This window comes from Natator depressus, chromosome 11 (assembly GCF_965152275.1).
Source record: "Natator depressus isolate rNatDep1 chromosome 11, rNatDep2.hap1, whole genome shotgun sequence".
Lineage (NCBI taxonomy): Eukaryota > Metazoa > Chordata > Testudines > Cheloniidae > Natator > Natator depressus.
In genome coordinates this window covers 13,639,156-13,660,607 of record NC_134244.1, presented here as the reverse complement: position 1 = coordinate 13,660,607, position 21,452 = coordinate 13,639,156, and the positions used below count along the sequence as shown (strand labels likewise).

General features: G+C 41.4%; 1 protein-coding gene across 2 annotated transcripts in view; it reads left to right on the top strand.

Moving 5' to 3' along the window:
• ESYT3 (extended synaptotagmin 3) overlaps positions 1-21,452 on the top strand; it is a 59,194-nt gene that overhangs the window by 16,360 nt on the left and 21,382 nt on the right. For both annotated transcript variants that reach the window (XM_074967202.1, XM_074967203.1), the window contains exons 4-9: positions 687-763; positions 11,246-11,312; positions 12,382-12,471; positions 15,797-15,852; positions 19,319-19,439; positions 21,138-21,299. In XM_074967202.1, the coding sequence (XP_074823303.1) occupies positions 687-763; positions 11,246-11,312; positions 12,382-12,471; positions 15,797-15,852; positions 19,319-19,439; positions 21,138-21,299 (573 nt within the window). The remainder of the gene's footprint in view (positions 1-686; positions 764-11,245; positions 11,313-12,381; positions 12,472-15,796; positions 15,853-19,318; positions 19,440-21,137; positions 21,300-21,452) is intronic.

The following is a 21,452-nucleotide window of genomic DNA, read 5'->3' as shown; positions in this document are numbered from 1 at the left end:
CTAACTGCATCAGTCCTAATCCAGCTACCATTGACTCTCTATTCTATTGGAGTCATCCTGTCCTCAGTTTCCTTTGCTTTTAAATAAGCCCTTATTTAACCAAAAAGGAGGAAGACTGTATCTGGATTCGGAGGACACAACACCTTCCCAGTGACTGTAACCCTAGCCTGGCATAACTTATGACTGATGCTAGGCAGTAAAGGTGGCCCTCTTATCAGCATCCCTGTATGTCACCCCTTCATTAAAAGTTTAAAGAAGTTTCCTTATGATCCTTGAAATGTGGCATCGCTCATCTGGAACCAGGCTTGTCTGAGGCCGTCAAGATTGCCCAGCAGGACTTGGACTCATGTACTGATCTTGCGGAATAGTAGAGAGAGCCAGGGGGTACAGCACTGTTGAGGCTCCCATGCTTCTAGATCTAGCTGTGCAACTCCTCTCAGATTTTGGAGAAAATCAAGGGTAAGAAAAGTGCGCCCAAAAAAACACCAACTTGTTTCACTTTTACAAGTTTGTGCTACATCTTCCTTTAAACTTTCCAGTTCACTCACTATTTTAGGATATTAACAGGTAACTTTTTAATGAAAGAATGTACCTGGGTTGAATAAAGCAGGTAGAAGTCTTCAGTTGGCCCTAATTTAAAATATGTTAACTGTACCATATCTTGTATATGTCTCTCCTTCTTTCAGTGCCCTAAAATCAACGGAGTAAAGACTTATACTAAGGAAATTGATAGTAGACAAGTGATCCTGGACTTGCAAATAAGGTAATATTGAATTATTCATATCAAACTCTTTTAACTTGCTGCCCTTCAAGCAGTTACATAGGAATATAGCAAGTGCTCCAGTGGATCAGACCTGAGATCCATCCAGTCTGGTATTCTGTATGATGGTGTCCAGTGCACGATGCTTCAGAAGAAAGTACGAACCGTGCAATAGGCAGGTGTGGGATAATCTGGCCCCCACAGTAGGTCTCCTCCTGACTTATGCTAGGTAGAGATTGGCTTACTCCCTGAAGCATGAAGCTTAATATCCCATCCATAGAACTTTTTGTTATCTTTAATTATAACATTGCTGGATATTCTTGATGTCCATAAAAATATCCAATTCCTCTTTGAATCTTTTTAAATTCTTGTCCCCAATGACATCCTTTGGCTGTGAGTTTCACAGTTTAATCATGCTATATAGGAAAAAATACTTCCTTTTGATTGGCTTTGAATTTCCCCCCCTTGGAGTGTCTCCTTGTTCTTGTGTTATGAGATGGAGGGGAGGGGGGAACTGAAGTTCCTAATCCACCATCTCTGTACCATTCATTATTCTATTCATCCCCTTTTTAAGGAAAACAATTCCAGTCTTTTCAGTCTCTCTTCATATGAGTCTTTCCAGGCCCTGGATTATTCTCATCTTTCTTATTCTCCTCCCCTCTAGTTCTGCAATATCACTTTTGAAATGAGGTGATTGGTATTCCAGATGAGGCTGCTCTATTGATTTGATTTGCCTGTAGGAAGGCATTGTAACAATATTGTTCATCACCCATTCCTTATGCAACACAACATCTTGCTTTTTTTAACCTCCACCGCACACTGAGCAGAGGATCATCCATAGAGCTTTTTTAAATACAGGGACAACATTTTCTACCCTTCAGTCCTAGAGTGGCAATTTTTAATGATTTTTTTTGTTTTGTTTTTGTTAGCAGCTCAAACACTTCATACTTAAGCTCCTTTCTCAGTTACATTGAAGGGATAGGATCATAGAGGAAAATGTTTTCTTGTGAATGCCTACAATTTTGAAACTTCTGAAGGGTGATAGTCCCCTAATGAAAGCTGCTTTCCTGCATGGTAATGCCACAAGAGCAGTGTGCACCAAAGAACATGTAGTGATGTGGACGGTAGCATCGCTCAAACAAGAACTGCATCTGCCTTTACATTGTGTGTCTGTGGAAAACCTCACCAAAACTAACAGGAAATGTGCATCTCCCTTAGCAAACTGTAAAATTCCCTGCTGTTTACTCTTATACCAAGACTGGCAATGTTACAACATGCTCTCTGATGTAACAATTATAGAATTCCCTCTGTTACAGTCAGACCATTTTGAGGACATTTAGCAAGTCTGTGTTCATGTGTTTGTGTATCACGCCTTGCACAGCAAGGTCATTACCCTGCAGAGCCTTAAAGGCAGGCAGGAATTTCTGCTGCTTACATCACACCTCCCTCTCCTGCGGCTCTTAAGCCTCCCTTCCCTGCTCCGTCTGAATCCTCCCACTCATGCAGTTGTGCTTTTTTAGATATGCTCCTTTATCCTGGAACAGTCTCCCTCTTGTGCCCTAGTTGGCCACCCCACTCCTTATCCAGGTCCCTCTTGAAGACCTGCTTCTTCCATGAAACCTTTCAGCATTGCTGAACCAGGTCTTACACCATCATATTGACCAAAACATAACTGAACTGTCATGGGATCATCCAGCATATCTTGTCTATTCAGGCTTGTCTTGTGTCTCTTGTATGTCCTGGACAGTGCTGTGCACCCAACTGCTCTAAAAATAAGTAATATATTGGCTTTTGTTTCTGCAAAACAGCTGTCTATTGGATTGGTTGGACAGTTGCTTCAGGAACTAATGCACATGGTGGCAATGAGAAACAGCACAATAAGCTATGGTGGTTTTTGCCCCTTGGCTGTGTTTCCCCAGGATGCAGAAGAAAAGCTACAAAAATGGGTGTGCTTGGATATTGCTGAGAGGTAGACTTCCATTGTAAATAGGGTAGTCTCTGCTAGGATGGAACGTGCAATCATCCTCATGTCTCACTGAAGTTATTTGTGAGTTCATCTCTTTAAATTAAGAGAATTGTCCTGGTGAAGGGTGGATTCAGGTGGATAGAAAAGCCAGCCTATCCAGTTATGCACCCCAAAGAATGCAGATGATAAACGCTGCTATTGTTACCTATGAACTCGGACTAGCTTGGTAATTCCCCTGCACTGTCAGAGCTGGTAATAAAAAGGGGAGACCTGCTTGAACTGTGCTAGCTTCTCCATTATCTTCCAATGTGAAAAAGTGCAGCAGCTTACACTAAGTCTGAATCTGACCCACTGACTCTAAACACAAAATTGTTTAAAGAAGTCATGATTACACCTAATCTTAGCATGGTGGGGGGTGTGTGGGGGGGATTTCTCGTGTCTGTTCATAAGATGCTAGTGGCTGTTGGTCAGACAGGAAATTTGGCTCAGTGTCTATTCAAGATTCAGCCGGTGCTCTAAGATGGAGTTGTGTGCTACGGGCCTAGTTAGATCAATGGTGTCAAGGTTCCTTCCCTACTCTGAACTCTAGGGTACAGATGTGGGGACCTGCATGAAAGACCCCCTAAGCTTATTCTTACCAGCTTAGGTTAAAAACTTCCCCAAGGTACAAACTTTGCCTTGTCCTTGAACCGTATGCTGCCACCATCAAGCGTGTTAAACAAAACAGGGAAAGAGCCCACTTGGAGACGTCTTCCCCCAAATTATCCCCCCCAAGCCCTACACCCCCTTTCCTGGGGAAGGCTTGATAAAAATTCTCACCAATTTGTACAGGTGAACACAGACCCAAACCCTTGGATCTTAAGAACAATGAAAAATCAATAAGGTTCTTAAAAGAAGAATTTTAATTGAAGAGAAGGTAAAAGAATCACCTCTGTAAAATCAGGATGGTAAATACCTTACAGGGTAATCAGATTCAAAACATAGAGAATCCCTCTGGGTAAAACCTTAAGTTACAAAAAGACACAAAAACAGGAATATACATTCCATTCAGCACAGCTTATTTTGCCAGCCATTAAACAAAAGGAAATCTAATGCATTTCTAGCTAGATTACTTACTAACTAACAGGTTTCAGAGTAGCAGCCGTGTTAGTCTGTATTCGTAAAAAGAAAAGGAGTACTTGTGGCACCTTAGCGACTAACCAATTTATTTGAGCATAAGCTTTCGTGAGCTACAGCTCACTTCATGAGCTGTAGCTCACGAAAGCTTATGCTCAAATAAATTGGTTAGTCTGTAAGGTGCCACTAGTACTCCTTTTCTTTTTACTAACTAACAGAAGTTCTGAGACTGCATTCCTGATCTGTTCCCGACAAAAACATCACACGGACAGACAAACCCTTTGTCCCGTCCCCCCAGCTTTGAAAGTATCTTGTCTCCTCATTGGTCATTTTGGTCAGGTGCTAGCGAGGTTATCTTAGCTTCTTAACTCTTTACAGGTGAAAGGGTTTTGCCTCTGGCCAGGAGGGATTTTATAGCACTGTATACAGAAAGGTGGTTACCCTTCCCTTTATATTTGACAAATGGGTACCTACCTTTTCACTGATGTCAGACTTGGGAACAGACCCCAGTGAAAATAAGCAGGAACCACATGTATTTTGCCAATAAATATACGCAGATATTGGGTCTGTTTTGAGATTTAGCCATCAGCTGTGCTTGTAAGTTGACAAATTCTGTTTGCTCGGTGAGAGTTGTCTCTGTCCTTCAGTGATATCTTCTGCCCGTTCACACATCACTCCTCTGAACTATAGTAGCATCAGTAACCCCTGAGCTTCCCATCTCTGGGTAAGGAGGTGTTAATCAGTTTGGTCCAGGTAGTGACAGACCCCTGGCCATGTCCCTCCCTGTACCCAAACTAGTGCCATGGAGAGACGGCTATAGAACACCATTTAAACATGCAGGGGAGCAGAGTCTGCTCTGGCTGGCCTTTTCATAGCCGGGAGCCCCTCATTCAGTAAAACTACATCCGTTCCTCTGCCTTTGCTTGCAGACCCTGGCCCTCTCTCAGAACTAGAAAATGATCCAATTGTGGAAGATTTTAGCTTCAGTCTTTCTCTTCTTTGGGGTCATGCAGTGAAGAGTTCTAGTCAGAACACGTGCATGTCATGGTGAAGTGTATTGGTGTCTGGTTTTTCCTGTTCACGTATCTCAAGCAACTGAACCTGTGTCACTCAAACGTTCTTCAAACTCGAGATCACGTGTGGGGAGAATTCTTCCTCAAAGGAATTCTATTCCAAATAGAAATGGAGACTGAGAGGGAGATGGAACTTGGCCTTAACTCTAGCACTTGTAGTTGTGGAGGCAAGATGTCCATGCACGTGATACTGCAGCTAGCAGAGGAAGTGCCCTTCAGACTGGGACATGAGTAAAGCTCATGTACTTAATATACAGAATTGAATTTATATTTGTTCAGTTGGCCATTGCTCGTTAGTGGTAGTTCCCTACGGCTGCTTTTTCTCCAGTTAAATTACTTTCCTCTCATGTTTCCTTTTGGTCAATGACACTTGGTACACATATGACTATTTTAAACAATTCCATCACACTTATAATAGAAGGTGAAATAAAATTAAGACGTCAGCAGTCCGAAGAGGTTACTAATAAAAGGGTAGCGTGTTTGTTTGTTTAATGGTTATCAGTCTGTTGGTAATGCTATGGTAGTCTGATATCCCTCCACCTCTAGTTCTGGGTTAAAGTGACTGATCAGAAATGATACGTTTTTGCTGTCAATCTGTTTGCTCTTTAGACTTCAAACCCAGGCCTTTGAAAAGGGGATGTGTGTGTTTGTGTGTGGACCCTTACACCCATGCAGACTTCAGTCAAGTCATAGGGACTCTGCATGGGCATAAGGCTTTGGGAACTCTTTTTTTCAGGTCTCAGTACTGGACAGTTATCATTCATCTCCATTAGTCATTTGGCCTAATAGCAGGGTTACTAACAGGTAAGTAGTAGTAGGTATTAAAGAATGAGTGACTCCAAATTTAAAAATAAACATGACTCCTTTATCTTGGCATTTGTTAACTTGAGCTGCAGGAAATCATTACCCAGTGACATCATTCCTTTTCCCTTAAAAATTGCTCAGGCCCTGCCATCGGTTATTAAGATGCTTTGTGTCTAGGTAGCATCCAAAGATCTTGAAGCATCCTGTAAACACTAAAGAATTTTGGCTGCACAGCATCCCTCTGAGGTAGGATTATTGTCCCCATTTTACACACGGGGCAGCTAGGGTACCGAGACACTGCCTTGGCCAGCGTCCCACAACAATCCATGGCAGAACTGGCCGTCAAAGCAGTTTCCTGACTCCTAGCCTGGGTGGGGAAGGACTTTTTGTCTTAGCTGTTGCTTCCACCTCTTCTTAGTAAAGTTTAATAAGCATCACTTTGTGGTGGTTTACCTTTAAGGAAGAAAACTCTGTGACGTGTATGCTCAGCAGACTACAAGTGTGACCCATAACTAAATTTCTGGTCTCCATATTACTCATAATTACCAAGGGAAACAACAGATGCTTGAAGAATGTTGCTCAAATTAAGTCTGTTAATAATAGCTTGCGTTTACATAGCATCAGAGTATCACAAGGCATTTGATAGACACTAATTATTTCTTATCATGTTCTTGAGACATAAATACAACCCTTTTTCCAGATGGGGAAACTGAGTCACAGAACTTGTGACTTGCCTACAGGTCATGCATGAAATCTTTGGCAGAGCCAGGAAAGGAACCCAAAGGTCCTCTTTCCCAATCCCCTGCTCTGCCCATCAAACCACACTGCCTAAATGTTCAGATTTAAAATGTCAAAGCAAATCTTAAAATACTTTAAGCTGTGGTCAATCTTAGAACAGCTCAAGAGATTTTAAGAAGAAACGTTAGGTAAAATCACTACTTGCTGTCTTTGAGTTACATACAAAGTGTTTTTGTTTTCCCATCATTTATCCAGTTCAAAAGCCAGATGTATGGATCCCATTTGTTCATTGAAAAATAGTACAGCGTTCAAACTACATTTAGGGAGGAATCTGGTTTCTGCAGGTGGTCAGAAGATGCAAACTTCTTCCAGGGAGCACCTAACAATGTCAGAACTGAGGAAAAAACCTGACTTGGCTCCCAAAACACTGAGTTAGATTCTCCAAACTGATAAAATCTTTCAAAACAAAAGGAACTTTTCAAGTGCAGCCACTTTATATCCTGTAGCTGCTTTGCTTCAGGATAATTGTTCAGTTGTTTTAAGAAACTGCAAAACTAACTATCGACTGTACCCATTAGAAACAAAGTCTATTAGAAAGGTGTTTATAGCAGTGCGAAGTGTTTCTCTGAGAGGAAGGATATTCATATGGAAAGAATGTTGAAGGCCTTGTAATCCTCTAGCAAAGGATGTATAGAATCCTTGGTTGCATTAAACCCTTCTGTGATGAAATAATCAGAAGGGAAATTATTCTGTGGGTTCTCTTGTTCACACACCTGCTTGTGATTCAGTCTTCTGCAGCCACAGGGTTGTAGGTGTATGATAAATACAAGTGCAGTGAACACTCCTCTCTTCCAGCAATCAGATGAGGTGTGGGTGGGTGGGGTGGGGTGGGGTGGGATGGGGGTTTTTGTTTTTATCCCCCGCCCCCCACCACCACAGTACCTGTCAATAGACACTATGTTCATGCAAGAATTTAAAAGGAAATTGAGAAAGCATTTTATTTATTTTTTTTGCAGCACAGTATGGATAAACCACTACCCTGAAGAGCTTCCAGTCTTGCTTCTCACACATGACCGGTCAAGCAAAAGAGTAGACAGGGTTTGGGAGAGGTAGGATGGGGATCAGAGCAGTAAGAATTGTTCAGCTAATGCCTAAAGCTGCATGTGAGCGAGCAAACATGTAATCTGTTACTTACTGAACAAATCAGTTTTGACACCGAGCAGGATATGACAGACTCAATTCCTCCAAAACACAGGAAGAGATGCACGTGTATGCAGAGAGGAAATATACCATGTAAACTATAGAGCCACTGTGACAGACACTAGTTCCAGTAAGTGACGAACTAATAGTAAGAGTGAAGTTTATATACAATGAATGAATCTTCTTTAGCGCTGGAATGGGCTGCTGCTTCATTTCTAAATAGTGCAACTGATGGATTGTAGGGAATAGAGCTGATAGAAAAATGCAGATTTTCATGAAAAACTTATTAGAAATTTTTACGGTGAAATGTAGACTGCATGAAATCTTTTAAAAAGTCTAGGAGCTGGTTTAAAGACTTCCTTGCAATAGATTTTGTAATTGTCAATTTTTTGACAAACTCTACTAAGGAGAATGTGCTTTCACCTGAATGCCCAATGGGGTATGTTCTTCTTTCACTCCTGAAATGAAAAGCCTACCAATAGAATATCTTAAAACTAGCCTGTTCCAGTTTAGGGCAGCTGCTCCTGTATTTCCCCTTAGTGGTCCAACAAGTCTTAGGGTTCCAGCTCCCCAGCTGTAGCCTCTCTTGGAGACACATCTCACTGCCTTCTGACTACGATATGTCCAGACTGTACAGTTCCTTGCCTTCACTGTGTATTTCCCAGCAGAGGCAGTCTGCTTAAACAAACCTGGCTCATAGATTTGAAGGCCAGAAGGGACCATTATGATCATCAAGTCTGACCACCTGCACACTGCAGGCCACAGAACCTTCTCCACCCGCTCCTGTAATAGACCCCTCTAACATCTGGCTGAGTTACTGAAGTCCTCAAACCATGATTTAAAGACTTCAAGTTACAGAGAATCTACCTTCTTCCTTTCTCTTCAGAGACTGATAATGGAGTGATTGCTACAGCTATAAATTACCACACTGTTCTTTCTAAGCAAGCCTACTTTTTATTCTTAAGGTAAAAACCATTACCGAGAAGACCTACTAAAACAATAAACGCACCTACATGCATGCTAATAAGATTACCGGGCATCACCCCACCAGAGGGGTTTCTTTGCAGTTACAAGTTCATCGAGCTTCAGCTCAGAACAAGCACACACTCTTATTAGGCCTCTGTAGGCCTAGTCCTTCCAATCCTTCCCTAAGGATTGGGGCCCTCCATGGACCTGTCTGTTTGCTGGATCAGAAGGTGCTGGGCCAGTTTAAACATAAGCTATTTAACAAAAAGTCTTTTCTTTGTCCATTAGGTCTTTGGAGAATCCAGTTTGAAGTAATATATATGAATCTCTCCGGGGGTGATGGCTTCAAAGATTGGTAAGGAGGAAGTTCATTAGCATCCACCCTCCCTACTAGAGAAGATACAATTCCATTTTTAATACCATGTACTCTGAAGGTATTAAACCCTAACTCAATAAGGGTTCATTGAACTGAATTACCTTGTGGAATTAAGGTATGTTCAGGAAATTCCAGTATCATACCAGTCTGTCAGGCATCCCTTTTAGTTTCCCAGTGTGATGCTACCATTATTCAGAGCCTGTGAATAACAGTAGCATTACCACAAAGGCAGTACAATTTATCCTTGTGCTGTCCTATTCAATATGCGGAGAATTGTTCTTTAACAACGCATAATTAATCCATGGCACTCATTACCTCCAAGCTATTAGACCAAGATTTGAGACAGAATTAGGCATTCATATGGATAAGATTAAAATAGGGGTTTTTGGAGGGCTATCAACCCTCCTGCTTCAGGGAATAAACCAACCTTTGAGGGAGATTGGGAAGAAACTCCCCATTTGGGCAAGACATTCCATAACTCTCCCTACTGGAGTTTGTTGCACTGTCTTCTGAAGCATATGGTACTGGCCATTGTCAGACAGGGCAGTGGGTGAGGTGGACCTCTGATCTGACTTGGCATGGCAGTTCCTACGTAATATTGATTTAGAACCGCCTAAACGATGATGATCTGATGGTACAGATCGCACTGAATAGTTCACAAGAGAACTTTTGTCATACAAATCTCTGTCAGGAAAGAATATTCTGAGAGAATATTAAACATGGTTCTGCAGCTAAGTGGTTGCTAGAAATAAAAGGTATTAATGACTCTTTGGAAGAGTTTCTGATTCTGCAGAAAGACCAGGGATTTTTATAAACCAAAATAGTGTCTTCTGCATCACATACTAGTCATAACTGCCTTCTAAATTCCTAGTTTGTTTATTGCAAACTTGGGGGCTCACTTCAGGCCTTCCTCTGGGCTCTTTAGTCAGACAACTCCCTGTGAAGTCAGTGGGAGCTCTGCCTGAGTAAGGATTGCAAAATAGAGCCCGAAGTTTATTTGTAGAAATGCATCACTACCAGAAAACTAAGAATTATTTTTTAATGTGATTATCACTCAAGATTAACCAGTATTACCTTACAAGGTATACTGAAAATTGACATGCAAAATTGCACTGCTACAACATTTAAGCTTTCAATTTTTATAGTAGAAACCTCTTAATCTGGTAGATGTTTCTCTCTTCCTCCACCCTCCTTCCCCAGGTAAATACATTGTATGGAATTTTGTTTGGTTTACTTTTCAGATTTCATCAGGATTTAAATTGGCTGTGTGCTTTCATCTTGTGGGTGTATAAATCCAAAAAATAATTCTTTATCTAGAGCCTGTAGTGTCTTGTGAATTTGCCAAAGGTTATTAAAATCTGGGACTTACTCCTCAGATGTCGTGGTTGGGCTTGTTTTTCTGTTTGTTTTTTAAATATCCGGCAAAACGGAATCTTTGTAGCATACTTGAAAACCACTCTGCGCAAGGCAGCCATCTTTTAAAAATCAAGAAGTTGTAGTCTTATAGTGAACAGTATTAAAAATAGGTTATTTTCAGGTTATTGTCAACTTCCAAAACTATTGTACTCCACGTGAATTTTATTCTGGGTCTGATACTCTCAATGGTAACTGCCCAATAATTGACCTATTGTCTTATGGGTCCTCAAGGCCACTGGGTTCTCTTTAAGGTTGATTTCTTTTTTTTTTTTTTTTTTTTGCCCCTGTATTAGGCATCTCTGGCCCAGCCTGCTGTGATGACCTGAACGGTGTGACATGAGCCAAGAGAAGTGAAATAGTGTATTAGGCTGTGATTGTGACTTCAGTGAGACTCTGCATGGGCACAGGAGTCTGTTCTCATGGCTTCTGGTGCAGGATCAGAGTCTTAGCAGGGGCTGTGAGAGAGCACCATGCTATTTCTTTACTCCCTTGTACCCCAATAACCTTCCTTATTCCCTTAGTAGAAATGAGTGCACGCTGTCGTCTCCAGGCCTAAGGGTGGGGAATTAAGCTTGAAATAAAAATGCTGCTCCATACTGCTGCTATGCTAGCATCCCCAGTTGATATTTAGGTTTACAATAAATTAAAAATTCCCATCTTTTTTGTTTAAGGAACTTAGCCGCTGCTTCTCAGCAGCGTGTGCACGCTCATCCAGTTCTGCAATATTACGTTAGGGTTGATATGCTCATTTCCCTTGTCTTCTTTACAGCTCCATTTTGTTCGAGTGTGGGTATTGCAAACACTGGAATAACGTGAGAACTTTCTCTCAGTTATATAGGGGACTGCGAGATTCACATGGAAGTATCAAAGTTTAAAGGAGGAGTGAAAGGAATACAGGTGGGTATAATGCAGATGTTCATGTGATGCTGTATTTTATATTGAGGCAGCGTGGCTCTGTGGTTAGGGCATCAGACTGGGGATCAGGAGACCTGGGTTTTATTTCTGATGCTGCCGCTGGCCTGCTGGGTGACCTCTGACAAGTTGCTTCACTGCCTTGTGGCTCCATTTTCCCATGTGTAAAATGTCTCCTCTGGAAGCACTTAGTGCTTTCTGTCTGAAAATCTCAATCACATAGTGAGATGTTATTAAACCTCTTGGAACTTCACAGTGACTGTGGAGAGAGAAGATCCTGTGCTACTTGAATTAATGGAGTTATTCTGAGGCTTGGATTTTCAAAGGAGCGTAGCAACTCCCTTCAACCTGTTTGAAAATCTCCGCTTTTGCCATTAGCGGTATGTGAACTCAGACACACAGGGGAGAAGTGCTGATTCTGTCTAGTAAAGGGCAGTGGTGCCCACATATAGTTAATCCCAGTATTACTGGGGTAGATTTAAATCAATTTTTAGGCTCCAAATTTAAACTTTGTGGAAACAAGATTCTACAAAATGTCAGGGGTAAAATTCTCAAAAGCACCCAAGCCCCATTTTCAGAAGTGACCTAAACACTTGGGAACCTGAGTTTCAGTCACTTCTGAAAATGGGGTTGGGGTCCGAAGTCACTTTGATACATTTTTAAAAAGCACTTAAGATAGTTTAGAACTGTTTTGATGTTTGTGGTTTGTGTTTAAAATGCCAGTGAAAAGCGTTTCACTTTGGATTGCCTCTTAACATAACTTGTTACAAACTAAGTAGATGATGTTCCAGCCCAAGCTTACCACCGAAGTTAGAGAAGATAAGTGCTCTATGAATTCATTGCTCAGATAAGAGAGGGTGTAGGACCCTGGCAATAAAGAATGGGTTTTGAGAAGCGTATCCTATGATACGGGGTATCGATGTTAGGGCCAGAACTCTGGAGTACTATGTCCCGTTCGTGTGCTTTGACCACACATCTCTGTAAATGAGGCAGCAGTTCAGGTTCATCTTGGCCGTTGCCTTCAAACTAAAGTTTCCCTCTGTTCTCTTCACAGTTACATGGAACATTACGGGTGATACTGGAACCTCTTATCACAGATGTGCCTTTCTTTGGAGCCTTGACAATGTGTTTTGTTCAAAAACCGGTAAGTCTGTAGTGAATCCCATTCTGCAGCCTGATTGACTCTTGATCTTTGCTCATATGACAGTGAGGGCCAATTTGCCTTTTAAATATCTGTCTGTAATAGCTTGGTTACCTCCCTGCCTGATATGTAATACTTAAATAGAATTTTGAACAAAATGTGATTTTTAAAAATGAGGAATGTTACTCTTTTTAGAGATCTAGATAATATAATGAACAATGTTTTTGTGCATTTTGTTCTCCTGCAGTGTTGCATGCCAAGTTAGTCTTTAGCTTCTATGAATGCACAGACTCCCTAGTGACTGTGGTAGATAGCCTGTCCATATGCCTTTTATTGCAAGACCATTGACCGATTACTAATACAGTTAATAAATGCAGCCAGCTTAGGTGCCAGTCTGTGTTCTCCTTGCATTGAAGGCCTAATTGTGTAACCTTGTGAATGCCACCTGCTGTGAATTAAATCCCAACACACCCAAATGAGGAGCATCTTTCTCTTCCTAGTGACAGCTTATAACATGACTCACTTATTTATTTATTTTTTTTTTAATGTATTTCTGGATCGAGTTGTGTGTTTTTTTGTTGTTGTTTTTTTTTTTTTTTTGCTCAAGTGTAAAGGTAATTAGAGACCAAATGCACACAATATGTGGGTCACACTTATAAATCCTTCCATGAAGCATTGCCCTTTGCTTGGCATTAGCTATAATGAAGATAATTCCAGTTCCCAGTGACCGTAGCACAGTATAAGACTAGAGAAAATTCTCCTGCTACCCCCACACAACACCACTGAATTCAGTGTGCTGCATGGTTGCAACGGCAGAATTTTGATCATTGTGTATTTTTGGATTATAAGGATTCATGGTACATACTGTGGGAATATCCAGTGGTCTCTGGTATAGGCGAAGAAGAACATAGCCGTGGGGAGAAGGCAATACAACTAATATGGTACATAACTAAGAAATGATCAGCCCCAGCAATCTACTACTTGCATGAGATGGCAACTGGTCCTGGGCTCTGAGTAACTCTGGCAACAGTTCAGCAAGACAGAAATGGTGCTGGACGTATCGCCAATGGCGAGACTGAAGGCAAAACATAAAATCCAATAAGAGGCATAAGTGGTGCATAGGCAGGAGGGAAATCCCATGGAGCAGTAGAGTGAAGCAAAAATGAAATCCACTCTTTTGCTGAAAAGCCCTGTATTACTAAAGATCCTTGCCTTAATCACCTGGATTAGTGCATAGATGATGTCATTGCCTCAAAGAACTTAGTTTTCAGGGCTGGTGTAAACTGAAGTTAGTGGAGCTATGCAGTTTACATGAGCTGGGGATCTTACCCTTGGAGTAGAGGCTAAATAGAGGAAACCTCTATAGGCTAGTAAAATGCAAGTTTAAAAATTAGAAATGGAGTCTTCTGGCTCTGGGGATTTTATTTGTTTCAAACAAAGGAAAGGTACAAAGGAAGATGGTGGCGGGGGGTGGTGTGTGAGAAAACAGGACAGTGGAAGGTAAGGTGGACTGCATGACATGTAGGCAGTGCTAGACTTTTCTATTTCAAATAAATTCCAAACTGTCGGAAAAGTTAGCTGTATCAGTACAGCAGAGGGACACGATAAATGTCACATTTATGATCCAAGAGGGGGAGAAGGTAGCAGCAGTTATTGAGGATGAACTGCAAACATTCACTTCAAACACCTGTAAATCTTTTGCTGTAGTCCGTATGAGGGAGAAGAACGTAGTCATGTCTCAAACAAAACCAGCTGCTCTGGTCTAGTCTGAGCTTGTATGAAGATCCATGAAACTCCAGTCCTCTCTGGACTCACTGTAAAACCTGTTTTCAAAGGCCTTTCCAGAGAGGTGGTTCCAGAGAGTTGTTGCACTGAGCAATCAGTCTTGCTACTCCGGATTGAGCGTTTGGGTTCCCTTTAGCACTTCAGCTCATATGTGACTTTGCTGGGTCACTCTAGCCACCCAGGAATGTGCTTTCTGAACACATCTCTTGTTCAAGCTGACCTAATGGCATGCCGCAGTTGGAGAATGGCCTCAAACTGAGGTGTTCTCTGGGGGTGGCCGGGATTGGGGGGGACACACTTGATTCCTTAGTAAACATCTAGCAAAGGAAGTGTGCAAAGTCCCTGATAGCTCCCTTCAGAAGGATATGAGCAAAGTCAGAAGACACGAGCCAGTTGAGGACGCCTGCCTGATGGCTGTGATGCCTAGCTAATCTGTGGGGATGGAATTCGTGGTGATGGTGGGGTGTAGTAATGTGGCTTTATCAGGATGAGTTTGAGATGGTCACATGACTCACTACAGCTTCACCACTTACAAGTAATCCGTGCTCATTTGGGATGACTTGCATAAAACCTTGATACCACGCTGCCCAATTGCATGTTCTGTAGCTGCCACATCTATATTTAAGGCATTGCTAAAATAGTTTGAGTGTCTTTAAAAACATTGGGCCATATTTCCAGTGTCTCTCAGTTAGCTTGCCTGTTGTTAGGGCTGTCCTCTTTAAATCCTTCTGCATGTAAAGCCCATTGCCTTAGTTGGATCTGGTCCCACATAAACAGCTCTTCTAGCTATCCCAGTAGGAAAGGAATTCTATGTTTCTGACTCAGCAGAGCCATGAAGTAGTGGATTTTAAAGCTGTGACATTTTTTTTAATGTATAGAAAAACTGTTACTGTCACAGGGCAGAATAACTCTGGGGCACAGAAGAAGGAAACAATACTCTGACATCTTTAAGGTGTTTTTTAAAATGATGGCTCTCTGAAGTTTCTGGGTTGTTGGAATATGTCCTATGGGAAGTCAGCAGGTGATCAATTAACTTATCGCTTGGCTCTGTGGCAATCTCCTCCATTTGTGATTAGAAATATAAACACCACACAAGTTTGGATGGACTATACATCCTTGTGTTTCAGGGCATGAGGTAATTAGGAAGGCACTTCCTGGATGGGTGGATTACCCCCCAGTTCTCCACTACAGGATTGCTTGCATCTGTGTGTGAAGCACTTGGTAATGGCTGCTCTCAGATGGGACGCTGAACTGACCAGTTTGCTGCTCTGATACCAGATGGCAATTCCTATGTTCCTAAGTCTTTGGAGGATAAGACCCAAAGAAACACTGACTCCATGGAGGTCTTGGCAGCTCAAATAAAGGAGGAAATGTCTCATTCTCAGCCATTGCTTTTTTAGGTGTAAACATAATCCAGTTGGCTTTCTTTAACTAGCTGGATATGTCTTGTTTTTTAGGCTCATTAATCATTTGTTGCAAATTCATTAACATGGTTCAGTTTGGTGTGTGTGTGTGGTTTTTTCCCCCCCCCCGCTTACTGTAGCACTTGGAAGTCAATTGGGCGGGCCTGACCAACCTCCTCGATGCCCCAGGAATTAGGTGAGTGTTCACTTTTTTCTTTTCTCTTCTTTTTTTTTCTCCCCCTTTAAAAAACAAACAGGCGGGGTGGGAGGTGGAGGGGGAATGGTCTAGAAACAAACCCCTTTCTCTAGAAACTGAGCCAAAGGATTTTCAAGAACTATGTATCATAGGGGTTTATACTGTTGTCCATAACAATCGTATCTATAAAATCTGAACTCAAAGCTCCGTTGCAGGCATCAGAATTGCTTTTCTACCATTTCATCACACTTGAGGCTCACGATGGAAGTATTACGGCTAGCCAACTCTCTTGTGCCAAGTCACAAAAGACACTGAGGCCATAACAAGGCCTACATTTAAAAAGCTGGCCTTCCTTTCTGCACCGCAAAAATGATTTTGTATTGATAGTTTATAAGGACAGATATCCAGAGTTAAGGGATTTGCGTACTGTATTTTGAGGTGAACAAATATAAGCCACCTATCCTGGGCTTTGTGTACTCTATTGTAGTTTTCTTAATCATGGAATCTATTTTTAAATTAACAACAAAATGGCAGAAATTCCCCTGCTTTTCCCACAACGGGTTATTGACTCCTCAGATTCCCAAAAGAAACACAACAAAGTTGCCCCAGCCCTTCTCAAATACCGATTTGGTTGATTGTTTATACTTAAGTTACACAATGAATGTGCACATCTCTCTATTTGGCTCCACTGCTCTGGATATTCAAGCTGTTCATCAGGAACAAAGATGCATTTCCTTCTTCTGAGTTCTTTCAGCTTAAGCAGAAAACTGTTCGTCACATGGAAAGGAAAAGTAACCTACCAATTGGTTACTCATGAGTCCTTCTTTTTAAACTAAAAATGATTTTTAGGGGCTGCTTTTCTATCTCCTCCTCTTCCTGCTGAAAAAGGCTTAGGACCAGATGGAGACACACTTGTGCATGTTGAGTAGCTGCTTACTCCACTGAGTCAAATGGGACTGTGCTGCTACTCAATGTGAGTAAAGGTATCCAAGCCTTTTGATGTACAGTGGCAGAGAGCTCCTTTTGAGGCTAGAGCAGCTGTATGCCCTGGAGTTTACCCTGGGAGGAGATGCCCTTTTTAACTTGGGATCTAATCTCTTTTCCTTTCTGTTGCAAATTCTCTAAACCCTTGCAAGAAAGGCCTGTACATACTGCACACTTACAAGCAACAATTCATTTGGCTCGCTGCAAAATGCTGGAGCCTGACTGCTTTGCTCCTTCCTACTTCCCTTATAGTTAAATATAAACACTCTGTTGATCATGAAAGCTTTATGAACAAACATGCCTGGATGTGAAACATGCTGAAAGACTGGTTGAACCAGAACTCTTCCTTTAAATGACTCTCTGATTTATGGGGAAGAGTAAAGAAATACAAAATCCTGCCTAGTCATTTACTTGTTAAAAGCGACACATAGTTGGATTCAGGTCCATGCCAAAATTCACATGGTTTCATAACCTTTCTGTTGATGGGGGTTTGGGCAGGAAATGATTGTCCTGTCATCAGACCCTCTTTGAGCTTGTGAGCTCTGCATTTGTACTTGGAAAGACATGGGATTTCAGCCTTCTGTTCTGGTCAAACTGTGCACCATGACCAGATCACGGAACAGCCTTATCCAGCATATTCCTCTTTTTGCTAGCACTTTACTTCTCAATGGGATGAGGTCAGGAGGGAGTGGTGGTGGGGTTTTTTGTTCTGTTTGGGTTTTTTTTTTGTTTTAGTCTTTCCCCCTAATGGTATCCTGCCCTGTAGGTACAGACCTGCTCATGCCAAATTACTGTTCATTTAAAGCACTTCATTCACCATTAGTAAGTGGAGAGCAAAACAGAGGGCCAAGTATGAGGCTAAAACTGAAAGATCAAAAAAAGCATTGATTTTATTGCATTTCATAAATTCCATAGGGTTTAAGGCCAGATCATTCTAGTCTAACCTGTATATCACAGGCCATTAAACTGCACCCAGTTACCCCTGTACTGAACCCAATAACTGGCTAACGCATATCTTCCAGAAAGGCATCCAGTCTTGGTGGATTCTCCATGTTGTTGTGAGGTCTTCACATCATTTCCTTTGATGGTTTTGTTCCATTGGTTATCACCCTCACTGTTAAAAATGTGTGCCTTAAACTCAAATTGGAAATGTCTGGCTTCTGTTTCCAGACATTCATTCTTAATATATAATGAAACCCAGCAAATTCCGCTCTGATGATTGATTAGCAGCCGTCATTTATTCCTAGAGACTTGCACATGAAGTGAACAATTGCTGCTACCTTGAGTCTGCAGCTCCTGTGATTTGATGGGATGCAAAGGATCTTTGTGCTCAGTAAAGATCACATGATCTCCTTGAAACCATTTTACTTTAAAAAGGTGACCTAGAAAGGGGGTTGGGGGGAGCTTATGCCTTTTTGTTTTAATTCTTTATTACCTATAAAGACCAGAGTGCTTGGAGGGGACATTGTAGATTGTTCCATTGGTTAATCATCCTCCTGTTTTTTTAACTTGTCTGGCTTCAGCTTCCTATTTATAATCGTGTTACTTTTTTTTTTTTATTGCTCTTCAATAAATCTAGCTTGGGAAAGGGCAGCACTGGACTCAAGACTCCAGTAATTTGCCTGCATCACAAAAAACCACCTCACAACTCGCTCACTTTCTTGGCAGTTTTAGCAGAGATACTAAGGGGTGAATGGAAGCTGAATTGCCTAAAGGTGGCTATTCCTTGAAGCGTATAGATTAAGACAAGCTGGTGGGGAAAGGTGGGAGAAGCTCATATTATCACTGTACATGCAGTGCTTATTCTGGACATACATGGAGGGCTTCAGTCTTCAGGGCTGTCAATGCAACCACTTTAATATAAGGATAAGCTGGAGATCAAATTCTAGACACGGGGGCTCTAACTGAAGTCACCGATGGCCTCATGCATGGATCCAAGGTCCAAAATTGTCATTTTATGCTGCTGTGAGGTTGTTACATTTTTTTTTTAAGTTCTCCAAACTCCAAATAAAATACTCCAAAATTGTGAAAACACTATGAACATGTGTATTCCTGAGGTAGTGCCAAAGATACCCCAGATTTGGACCTCTTGTTCCCCCCTCATCTCGTCCTGCCTCATCTTTTGTATCCTCTTGTTCATTATTTAGTCTTCTAAGGTCAAATTTCCAGCCAGCCTTTGTAACTGCAAGATTTGGATGCACCGCACTGCAGTTGTGCACGCAAATAGCCACTTTTATGCACAGTTCTGGATTTTCACATCCAACTCAGTTATACATGTGCAAACATAAATTTTGAGCCCTTGCACACGCACAGCTGAATGAGCAAGATCACAGATAGGACTGAAATCTTGGTCCTTTCCTCCTTTGAGAGTTAAAGGCATTCTCTTTCAAGGCGTGGGGAAGGCAGAATGATAACATTTGCGATGTCTTTTGTTGTAACTGAAGTCATGACCTATTTGTTTTTGTTTAAATTTTCCCTTCAGTTCAGTGTCAGACACAATAATCCAAGACCTGATTGCTGCCCGGCTGGTGTTGCCAAACAGAATCACAATTCCACTGAAAAAGAATATGAAAATTTCCCACCTGCGATTCCCTATCCCATATGTGAGTATGTTTTGAGCTGGATGACCTAATATATTGACACGCAATCACCTGAATATGCTGTACGCTAAGATTGGAGGGGAAATGAGTTGTGTGCACAGCAGGTTTAAAGCATCAACCTCTAAACTGTGGGAACTAGGATTGTTGACATGACCCCAGTTGACATTGTCCACCTACCAAAACTGGTTGAAGCATGATAGCAGGTATCTGCTCAAACAGTTCAGATTGAAAACACAAGTTACTGCAGTATTGAACTGTGGTGCAGTGCCTCAACTTTAGGGGAAAGCCTGCTCATACCATGTATAATACCAACCAATATTTCTCTCCCATTCATGTCTATTAAAACTGAATCAAGTCAGCTCAAATATGTAGGAGAAATCTGAGCCAGTGCTGCTAAAGATGCTGGATACTGAATGCTATGACAGTAGTAGTTGATGAGGGCTGTGGTGGGTGAAAGGAGAGGTATTTGCCTATCTTGGGTATTTCTAGTGCACCCATCACAATGGTGTCTAGGTACTCTTAATCTCTGACCCCACACTGGGTTATATTTCAGCAATATCTTCTACATCGGGGGGTAGTCAATAGGCAGACTGTGGGCCAAATCTGGACTGCCGGCCAAATCTGGACTGCCAGATGCTTTTGAACGGCTCCTGAAATCTTTTTATTTACTTATTGTTGGGGTTCTTTTATTATTTTCTCTGGAGGATGGACCTTGCTATCCCTTTGACCAATAAATTTGGACCTTGACAAAAAATAGACTACCCATGTTCTACATAGTCCTGTTCTGATCTTCATATAGTATCCCCAATAGTTTTAAGGTACAAAAGTAGATATTGGCAAGATATTCCTCTTGGTCTTTGTATATCCTGTACATACAGTAAATAAGTCTTGTTTAAGAGATTAATCAATGATCTCCCTTACCAAGTAAAAGCTTTGGGTTAATGAAGGAATATGATGAATCTTCAGTTTGTGCTTCATTTGTACGCTAATCCAGCAATTCTTTCATTAATAATGAAAGAGCTTAAATAACAGGTAGGAAGGCATAAAATCACAAATCTTTTTACTAAATATCTTACAGAAATTCATCCAAAACATTGTCAAATGCAAATCTCTTAAATATACTATAAATATTCTAGATATTGGGTGAGTAAGGAAAAATGGATAGGTGGCTGTTTTCCACCTACATGTAATCACCAAATGGAAGTTGAATGGCCACCTCTGCAACAACTAATCAAAAATATCATACCATCATGCCTTACCAGTGGAAGCTATTTTTTGTCCTTTCAGGCTCTGGGAGAGGAGCACATCCTCAGAGGTCTGAGCATGCTCAGTTCCCTATGAAGTCAGTGGGAAATCAGGAGCTCTGCTCCTTGCAGCATCATGCCCTTATTTACAATTGTGTGGTCCTGTAGTGTCAGCCGGAGACCTTCCCTGCCCAATTATAACCATATGAAGATAGCCTACATTAGATTGTGCCTCAGTATAAACTGCTCTCTTCTAAGTAAATGAAATTACACATTAAAGATGTTTCCTGTTTAACATCTCAGTTATGTAAAATGTTCTGTATCAAAATACCATGGCAGTCTTGCTAAATGATGATTGGAATCAACACCCGAAATAGCTCATTTTAAGAGGCAATGTATTGAGATTCTCAAGAGGCCTGTGTTTTCATGTTGATCTGCGATGTCCTGTTTTGTTCAGGGAGTAGTCAGGGTTCATCTGCTAGAAGCTGAAAACCTTGTCCAGAAAGACCACTTCCGGGGGAAGTCTGACCCTTATGCTATTCTTCGAGTTGGCTTGGTGCAGTTCCGAAGCAAGACCATTCAACGAAATCTTAATCCCATCTGGAATGAAATGTCTGAGGTATAGAATCTATTGATCTTTCTAACCATATGAAGTTGTAATGTTTGTCTTTATATGTGGATTATACTTGGTTTGGGCACTTTTTTTCTTCTGTCCTTCAATAAGTGCTTGGAAGGTACTGGGGAAAACACTTTTTTTCAGAAGTAGAGGAAG